A 10887-nucleotide genomic window follows, 5' to 3' on the forward strand; every position below is an offset into this window, starting at 1 on the left:
CATTGGGAGATCCAATGCAGCCGGCAATCGCGGCTGACCTCTTGTCGAGATTCCCGCCGCGCCAAGATCAATATCAGAACAACCACCACAACAAAAGAAGGGAAGATTTTCCGGATAGAGATATGGTATGCAGCAAGTGGCCGCGGTACAAGATAATTCGGAAGCTGGCGGAAGCCAAAGGCAGAAAACTCGAGCTCAACCGTGGGCCAGGCAAAAGAAGCAATGGACGGAGAAGAAGCCTTGCCATGATCAGCCCAAGTATACCATGGAATCCGCGATGGATCAACCATGCCGCTGGCATACTCCGAATCCCATGAAGCCGGAAAACCACTTAACAAAAGATTGCTCCTGGACCAAGAGGTTGATGAAAGTAGGCTTCGAAACATTGCCGCCACCACCTCCGCTTACCGGGGCAAATGCACAGCCGATTCATGCACAGCTAAACCGGCCGCAGCAGAAGGCTGGAGTTCATCAGGTGGCACAAGGCAATAACAACCATGTCCCGCCTCCGGCACCACAAGGCCGGAATGTGTACCTGTTGGAGATATGCCCAAGAGGCAATAATAAATGGTTATTATATATCTTTGTGTTTATGATAATGTTTACATACCATGCTATAATTGTATTAACCGAAACATTGATACATGTGTGTTATGTGAACAACAAGGAGTCCCTAGTAAGCCTCTTGTATAACTAGCTTGTTGATTAATAGATGATCATGGTTTCGTGATCATGAACATTGGATGTTATTAATAACAAGGTTATGTCATTATATGAATGATGTAATGCACACACCCAATTAAGCGTAGCATAAGATCACGTCATTACGTTATTTGCTATAAGCTTTCGATACATAGTTACCTAGTCCTTTCGACCATGAGATCATATAAATCACTTATACCGGAAAGGTACTTTGATTACATCAAAAGCCACTGCGTAAATGGGTGGTTATAAAGGTGGGATTAAGTATCCGGAAAGTATGAGTTGAGGCATATGGATCAACAGTGGGATTTGTCCATCCCGATGATGGATAGATATACTCTAGGCCCTCTCGGTGGAATGTCGTCTAATGTCTTGCAAGAATATGACTAAGTTCATAAGAGACCACATACCATGGTACGAGTAAAGAGTACTTGTCAGGAGACGAGGTTGAACAAGGTATAGAGTGATACCGATGATCAAACCTCGGACAAGTAAAATATCGCGTGACAAAGGGAATTGGTATCGTATGTGAATGGTTCATTCGATCACTAAGTCATCGTTGAATATGTGGGAGCCATTATGGATCTCCAGATCCCGCTATTGGTTATTGGTCGGAGAGAAGTCTCAACCATGTCTACATAGTTCGCGAACCGTAGGGTGACACACTTAAGGTTTGATGTCGTTTAAGTAGATATGGAATATGGAATGGAGTTCGAAGTTTTGTTCGGAGTCTCGGATGGGATCCAGGACATCACGAGGAGTTCCGGAATGGTCCGGAGAATAATATTCATATATAGGAAGTCATTTTCTAGTTTTGAAAATGATCCGGTATTTTTCCAGGAAGGTTCTAGAAGGTTCTAGAAGAGTCCGAAAGAAATCGGCATGGAAGGTGGAGTCCCAGAGGAACTCCACCCACCTTGGCCGGCCAGCCTAAGGGAGGAGGAGTCCCAAGTGGACTCCCCACCATGGTGGCCGGCCACCCCACCAAGGAAAGGGGGGAGTCCCACTCCCCCTAGGTTTGGTCACATGGAAGGTTTTTGTTGGGGTCTTATTCGGACACTTTGACCTAAACCTTGGGGCTTCCACCTATATAAAGAGGGGAGGAGAGGGGCTGGTCGGCCACACCAAGCCCTCCAAGGCCGCAGCCCCCAAGTGGCCGACGCCCTAGACCCCCTCTCCCAAACCCTAGCGCCCCTCCTCCACCACATCTCCCGCATACGCTTAGTGAAGCTCCGCCAGAGATCTCCACCACCACCGCCACCACGCCGTCGTGCTGCTGAGATTCCGAGGAGGATCTACTACTTCTGCTGCCCGCTGGAACGGGGAGAAGGACGTCGTCTTCATCAACACCGAACGTGTGACCGAGTACGGAGGTGCTGCCCGATCGTGGCACCGTGATCAAGATCTTCTACGCGCTTTTGCAAGCGGCAAGTGATCGTCTACCGCAGCAATAAGAGCCTACTCTTATAGGCTTTGGAAATCTTCAAGGGTTAGTCTCGATCATCTCCTCGTTGCTACCGTTTTTTAGATTGCATCTTGGCTTGGATTGCGTTCTCGCGGTAGGAAATTTTTTGTTTTCTATGCAATGAATCCCTACAGTGGTATCAGAGCCGTGTCTATGCATAGATGGTTGCACGAGTAGAACACAATGGTTTTGTGGGCGTTGATGCTCTTGTTATCTTTAGTTTGAGTACTTTGCATCTTTGTGGCATAGTGGGATGAAGCGGCTCGGACTAACTTTACATGACCGCGTTCATGAGACTTGTTCCTCGTTCGACATGCAACTTGTATTGCATAAGAGGCTTTGCGGGTGTCTGTCTCTCCTACTATAGTGAAGATTCAATTTACTCTTCTATTGACAACACTAGTATCACCGTTGTGGTTCATGTTCGTAGGTAGATTAGATCTTACTCGAAAACCCTAAACCACGTAAAATATGCAAACCAAATTAGAGACGTCTAACTTGTTTTTGCAGGGTTTGGTGATGTGATATGGCCATAATGTGATGATGAATATGTATGAGATGATCATTATTGTATTGTGGCAACCGGCAGGAGCCTTATGGTTGTTTTTAAATTTCATGTTGAGTAGTATTTCAAAGTAGTTGTAATAGTTGCTACATGAGGTGAACAACCATGAAGACGGCGCCATGAACCTTGAAGCTACACCGACGATGATGGAGATCATGCCCGTTGATGATGGAGATCATGTCCGTGCTTTGGAGATGAAGATCAAAGGCGCAAAGACAAAAGGGCCATATCATATCACATATGAATTGCATGTGATGTTAATCCTTTATGCATCTTATTTTGCTTAGAACGCGACAGTAGCATTATAAGATGATCCCACACATTAATATCAAGATAATAAAGTGTTCTCTCCTCGTATGCACCGTTGTACAGTTCGTCGTTTCGAAGCATCTCGTGATGATCGGATGTGATAGACTCAATGTTCACATACAACGGGTGTAAGCCATGTTGCACACGCGGAATACTTGGGTTTGCTTGATGAGCCTAGCATGTACGGACATGGCCTCGGGACAACAGAAACCGAAAGGTTGAACACGAGTCATATGGATGATATGATCAACATGTTGATGTTCACCATTGAAGCTACATCATCTCACGTGATGATCGGTCTTGGTGTAGTGGATCTGGATCGTGTACCACTTAACAACTATGAGGGATGTTGTATTAAGTGGGAGTTCATTAGTAATTAGATTAAAACATGAACTAATTATCATAAACATAGTCTGAGTAGTATTTTGAATTAATTTTTGTAGTATTGGCATCCGCTTTCTACCATGCGCTAGTCTTGTTATTGAGATAGAAATACTGTTAAAATCTGACAAGAAACTTTACGGATTGGTACCGTATTTTTAAAGAATCAAGAATTGATTAAGTTCTATTGCAAACTTTTAGTAAACCTCACATTGTTGATTCAAAGAACTATGGTTTCAATTAGTACCAAAAGTTATCTTGTCTCCGTGAAACTTGAAAGTTCAAATATGTTTGAAAAGTAAGGAGCTGAAAATTTAGTTTTCAGAAATAATCAAGGTATGAGATATATGTGATATCTAAGACCTTATTGCAAGATGATAGAATATAATTTGGTGAGACTACATAAACTCATAAGTTTTATGGGAATGTACGAAGGTTGAAGACGCAAGGCGTCCCAATCCTCCAACTATTGGGGCACTAACGATATTCGCATATCCATGAAGTGATCGTCCTTAGTATGCATCGTTGCTAAGACTCGTCGTTTCGAAGCATCACGTGATGATCGGGTGTGATAGATTCTACGTGTGCATACAACGGGTGCAAGCCAGATTTGCACATGCGAATACCAAGGTTAAAACTTTACGAGCCTAGCATGTACAGACATGGTCTCGGAAAGTCGTCATGATATGATGGATAAAATTATGAGTGAAATTGTTCATCATATTACAAAGTTACTAATAGTGAAATCTGAAACACTTGTCATATGATGATCAACTTAAAGTAAGAACCTCAAGGTTATTGGTATTTGACCAACAAACCTAGAAGTTAATAATGTTAAAGTGTTTTTCTGAATAATGAGGAAAGCTAAAAGAGAAACTGCAAAAGATATTTTGGCAAAAAGAAAAGAAAAGACTAGAAAATCTAGCTCAGGTGTATATAAATGATATACATGTTATGGTAGTATTCCTAGTTAGGTCACACTATGAAATTCTTGGGTATTAGTACTATATTGTATGGTATGAAGTGTCATACAAAACAACACAATACAAGAATACAATGGCCTAAGTGACTGACAAGGAATATGATAGGAATGCACGTCTGGAACAAAATAAAGTGTTATTATGTTCGTCGTTAACATTCTATCTAGCCCTTAGAATTTATAATAAAGAACTTAATAATTGTTATTTTGCTCTGGTCAAATGAAAACAATGAGTTGTTCAAATTATGACATTACTCCATGTACGATGGATAAGTTATTATAAATCTTAATGGTGTAACACACATACATAACACTGACGCTAAAATGCTATAAGGCAAATGATTTGAATTCCACTTATTTGTGGAACCACCATTTAGGTCATGTTAGAAAGGAACGCATGAAGGAACTCCATGCAAATGGATTTTTGAAGTCATTTGATTTTTGAATCGTTTGGCGCTTGCAAAATCTTTTCTAAAAGTAATGACTAAAATACCGTTCATAGGCCAAGAGTTGAACGGACAACTAACTTAGTAAAAACATACATGATGATGTATGTGGTTCACTGGACATAGTTGTGTGCGGGAGATTCTTCTACTTCATGAAAACTTCAAACAATGAATTGAGTATATATATGTGGATATATTCGATAAGGAAGAAGTTTGAAACATTTGAATAGATTCAAATAAATTTCAGCATAAAGTGGAAATCATCGTAATAGAAAAGTCAAATATCTATGATTGGATCATAGTGGAAATATTTGAATTACTAGTTTTAGCGAACATCTAAGAGAGTTATGAAATTGTTCTACAACTCACGTTTCTTGGAATATCATAGTGATGATGAAGTATCCGAGAGATGTATCCAAACCTTGTTGGGTCAATGATGAGATAAAATATTAATGCCATTATATTTTTGTGGATTATGCTTTAGAGACTACCACTTTTACACTGAATAGAGCATCATCATGATCCGTTGAAATGACACCATACAAGTTATGGTATGGGTATAAACCCTAATAGTCTTTTTCTTTAAATTTTGGTCTAAGAGTTTACAACCAAAATCAGATGATTGTCTTTGTTGGTTATCCCAGAGATTTAATTGGGAATTCTTCCCACGAGACAAAGACAAAAGTGTTTGTCAATGTTTCTTATTTCCGAGAAATTGTTTCTAGTGAAGTATTTGAGTGGGAGGACAATATAATTTGATAAGTTTTATGAACCTGAGCATAATGATCAGAGTAGCGCAGCATCGGAATTGGTTTCGGAAGCGGCCACGACGATCATGGCTCCCATGACTACAAAGTGTTTTAGCCATGGAGATCGAAGTACATATTGAACCTTGTAGGTATGGTTTACTTTGTGATCAAATAAATGATTTTTGGACAAAGGATTGATTTTGAACAATGATAAACCAACTACAAACAAAGAAGTTATGATGGGCCCTAACTCCGTTAAAATGGCTATACGCCATGAAATCCAAGATAGATGAATACTTTTTGAATGTAAATGGATCTATGAAATTGATGGACTTGGATGAAATATCCTTGAAGAAGCTCAACTTGTCGAAATGTTGTTTACGACAAAGTTCAAAGAGTTGACTACGATAAGATTAGATCTTCCGTAGCAATGCTTATAGTCTATATGGATTATTCTAGTAATCACTACATATTTCTTTTATGAGATATGCTAGTAGGATGGCAAAATACACTACTTAACAGAAGTGTGTATTAAAGGTGTATACAAGATACAACCAATTGTTTTGCTAGTCCGTAGAATACTAGATAGGTATACGAACTTCAATTGGATGAAGTGAGTATCACGGAGTTGGAATCTTCACCAGATGAAATAGTCAAAGAGTTTTTGATTTCATCAGAAACGATGAAGAGGCTTGCATTTGCAAGAAATTAAGTGGAAGTGCTGAGACATATTTATAATACTTTATGTAGATGACATATAGTTGGTTATAAATGATGTAATTATATACTTGATTAAAAAGGTTTCATTGAGAAATTAACTTCAATGAAAAGATATGGACTGAAACAAATTTAGTGTCAAGATCTATGAAGATAGATTGAAACACATAATAAGTTTAGGTCCAAGTACATAGAATGGATATTGAAGTAGTTCAATATAGAAATATTAAGAAAATGTTCTTGTCATGTGACGTTTTTACAAGACTTGAGTGTATCTGACACTCAATGAGTAAAAACACATGAGTGATTATAGATCACAAATAATATGTACACAATCAGATATCACGTACTCTTAAAAATGTTATGAGCATGTACCAGAATGATTCATGTGATGATCATTGAAAAACAGTAAGAATATTCTTGAGTACTTAAGAAGAACCAAGGATATATATATATAGTTTTGTATGGAGAAATGACAAACAAATCGCTGTAAGGTGTTGCACCGATATTTGTTTTTGTCACATATGAAAATAAAATTTCAATCTCAAATTAGACTAAGTGTTGTTTAAAAGGTAGCACAATGAGCTAGAAGTTGTCTATGCTAGATTTAGAAGAGTTCTAAATATTATGACGGATTCTACAAAAGAAGGCAGAGTATGTCATTGTTTTGACAATGACAAAGGATGTTAAAGTCAAGAGGTTCTTTAAGAATTTGGTATAGTTCCGACAGAGTCAGAACTTTGAAGCTATATTGTGTGTGACAATATTAGTGACATATTTCAGACCGCGGAATTAAGGTTCCACCAGAAGACCAAACATATTTGATGCCGACTCATTTGGAAATGAGTGATGCGTTGAGACGCAAATGAATTACAAAATACATACGTTTCTGAGCGTGTCAGATCCGTTGACTAAAACCTCTCCCGTGAGCAATACATGATAAAGCACCGGAAGGCCAAGGTGTTATATCTTTACAAATGTAAAATAGATTATTGACTCTAGTGCAAGTGGGAGACTGTTGGAGATATGCCCAAGAGGCAATAATAAATGGTTATTATATATCTTTGTGTTTATGATAATGTTTACATACCATGCTATAATTGTATTAACCGAAACATTGATACATGTGTGTTATGTGAACAACAAGGAGTCCCTAGTAAGCCTCTTGTATAACTAGCTTGTTGTTTAATAGATGATCATGGTTTCGTGATCATGAACATTGGATGTTATTAATAACAAGGTTATGTCATTATATGAATGATGTAATGGACACACCCAATTAAGCGTAGCATAAGATCACGTCATTAAGTTATTTGCTATAAGCTTTCGATACATAGTTACCTAGCCCTTTCGACCATGAGATCATATAAATCACTTATACCGGAAAGGTACTTTGATTACATCAAACGCCACTGCGTAAATGGGTGGTTATAAAGGTGGGATTAAGTATCCGGAAAGTATGAGTTGAGGCATATGGATCAACAGTGGGATTTGTCCATCCAGATGACGGATAGATATACTCTGGGCCCTCTCGGTGAAATGTCGTCTAATGTCTTGCAAGCATATGAATAAGTTCATAAGAGACCACATACCATGGTACGAGTAAAGAGTACTTGTCAGGAGACGAGGTTGAACAAGGTATAGAGTGATACCGATGATCAAACCTCGGACAAGTAAAATATCGCGTGACAAAGGGAATTGGTATCGTATGTGAATGGTTCATTCGATCACTAAGTCATCGTTGAATATGTGGGAGCCATTATGGATCTCCAGATCCCTCTATTGGTTATTGGTCGGAGAGAAGTCTCAACCATGTCTACATAGTTCGCGAACCGTAGGGTGACACACTTAAGGTTTGATGTCGTTTAAGTAGATATGGAATATGGAATGGAGTTCGAAGTTTTGTTCGGAGTCTCGAATGGGATCCAGGACATCACGAGGAGTTCCGGAATGGTCCGGAGAATAAGATTCATATATAGGAAGTCATTTTCTAGGTTTGAAAATGATCCGGTATTTTTCCAGGAAGGTTCTAGAAGGTTCTAGAAGAGTCCGGAAGAAATCGGCATGGAAGGTGGAGTCCCAGAGGAACTCCACCCACCTTGGCCGGCCAGCCTAAGGGAGGAGGAGTCCTAAGTGGACTCCCCACCATGGTGGCCGGCCACCCCACCAAGGAAAGGGGGGAGTCCCACTCCCCCTAGGTTTGGTCACATGGAAGGTTTTTGTTGGGGTCTTATTCGGACACTTTGACCTAAACCTTGGGGCTTCCACCTATATAAAGAGGGGAGGAGAGGGGCTGTCCGGCCACACCAAGCCCTCCAAGGCCGCAGCCCCCAAGTGGCCGGCGCCCTAGACCCCCTCTCCCAAACCCTAGCGCCCCTCCTCCACCACATCTCCCGCATACGCTTAGTGAAGCTCCGCCGGAGATCTCTACCACCACCGCCACCACGCCGTCGTGCTGCCGGGATTCCGAGGAGGATCTACTACTTCCGCTGCCCGCTGGAACGGGGAGAAGGACGTCGTCTTCATCAACACCGAACGTGTGACCGAGTACGGAGGTGCTGCCCGATCGTGGCACCGTGATCAAGATCTTCTACGCGCTTTTGCAAGTGGCAAGTGATCGTCTACCGCAGCAATAAGAGCCTACTCTTATAGGCTTTGGAAATCTTCAAGGGTTAGTCTCGATCATCTCCTCGTTGCTACCGTTTTCTAGATTGCATCTTGGCTTGGATTGCGTTCTCGCGGTAGGAAATTTTTTGTTTTCTATGCAACGAATCCCTACAGTACCATGATCCAGATATGTGTTGTGTGGTCTTTGTGAGCCAATGGACCGGCAAAGTGTGCACCGCCGTTCCATGGAAGTAAACACCATCATACCACCGGTACCGAGATACATGTTGTGGTCGAAACAAGAGATCACTTGGTCCTTCAAAGATCACCCGAAAGTGATGCCTAATCCGGGCGGATACGCTTTGGTGGTGGATCCAATCATGCACGGGCCATCGACGCGAGTCCGGTTCAGCAAAGTGCTGGTAGACAATGGTAGCAGCATCAACATCATGTACTGGCACACCATGCATACACTCGGCATAACTCAAAAGATGCTGGAGCCAAGTCACACGACGTTTCATGGTATAGTTCCGGGATTGTCCTGCTCCCCGATAGGCAAAGTCTAGGTGGATGTGCTGTTTGGTGGCCGGGATAGTTGCCGCATGGAAAATATTCTGTTCGAAGTGGTGGATCTGGAGAGCCCTTACCATGCCCTGCTGGGAAGGCCGGCATTGGCGAAATTCATGGCCTCCACTCATACGGCTTACGAGAATATGAAGATACTGACACCTAACAGTCCAATAACCGTGGTGGGAAACTATAAGGTCTCGCTGGAAACTGCTTCAGCCGGATCAAACTTGGCTGAATCACTGGTCATAGCAGAAGAAAAGAGGAGGATTCAAACTACTGTCGCGCTGGCCCAGTCATCCCATCTGAACTTAGTGGCAATGAGCAGCCCGATTGGGGGAACGGCCTTCAAACCGTCAAAGGAGACGAAGGACATCATGCTGGATCCGGCTTACCCAGAGCGCACCGTTCGCATCAGCGCCGGCTTGAGAGAAGCATAGGAAAGCGCGCAAATCAACTTCCTCTGTGAGAATCGGAACATCTTCGCCTGGTCTACTGATGACTTGGGTGTGCTGAGGGAGTTGGCTGAACACTCTCTGAATATCCGGAAGGATGCTAAGACGGTGAAGCAGCCTTTGCACCAGTTCGCTGAAGACAGGAGTAAGATCATCGGAGAAGAGGTCACTAAGCTACTGGTATATATCCGGCTTCATTGTCGAGGTCCTGCATACCGAGTGGCTGGCAAATACCCTGTTGGTCAAGAAGAAGAAGGAAGAAGACCCGAAGGCACCGAAGGCTTGGCGCATGTGCATTGACTACACGTACTTGAGCAAGGCCTGTCCCACAGATCTGTTCCCATTACCCTGGATTGATCAAGTGATCGATTCCACTGCTGGATCTGAACTATTCTCATTTTTGGATGCTTACTCTGGTTTCCACCAGATTCCCCTAAAAAGGAAGATAAAAAAACTGCTTTCATTACCCCGCACGGGGCTTATTGCTATGTCACTATGTCTTTTCATTTGAGAAATGCCGGTGCAACATACCAACGATGTATGGAAAAATGCCTTCACAACCAAATTGGTAAAAATGTGACAGTGTATGTCGACGATGTCGTGATAAAACTAAAGTAAAAGACACTCTGATCGATGATCTGAGGGAAACATTTGATAACCTAAGAAGGTTCCGGATGAAACTCAACCTGGCAAAATGCACCTTTGGAGTACCGGCCTGAAAATTGCTTGGTTTCTTGGTGTCAAGCCACGGCATAAAAGCCAACCCGGTTAAGATCCGAGCCATCGAGAGGATGGAGTTACAACAATGTCTCAATGATGTGCAAAAGTTACCGGGTGTTTGGCATCCTTAAGCCGGTTTTTAAGCCGGTTAGGAGAAAAAGCCTTGCCCCTATATGCGTTAATGAAAAAATTGGACACTTTCATTTGGACCTCGCAAGTCGACAC

The 10887-nt window shown here is 41.8% G+C and overlaps 1 protein-coding gene across 1 annotated transcript; it reads left to right on the forward strand.

Annotated features, from left to right (window-relative positions):
- Positions 1–9522: 9522 nt before the first annotated feature.
- On the forward strand, positions 9523–9927 carry LOC139833109 (uncharacterized). The gene has a single exon (XM_071823281.1). It carries the CDS (start codon positions 9523–9525, stop codon positions 9925–9927), a length of 405 nt encoding a protein of 134 aa, XP_071679382.1.
- Positions 9928–10887: the final 960 nt, after the last annotated feature.

This window comes from Lolium perenne, chromosome 1 (genome assembly GCF_019359855.2).
Source record: "Lolium perenne isolate Kyuss_39 chromosome 1, Kyuss_2.0, whole genome shotgun sequence".
NCBI classification, from domain to species: Eukaryota; Viridiplantae; Streptophyta; class Magnoliopsida; order Poales; family Poaceae; genus Lolium; species Lolium perenne.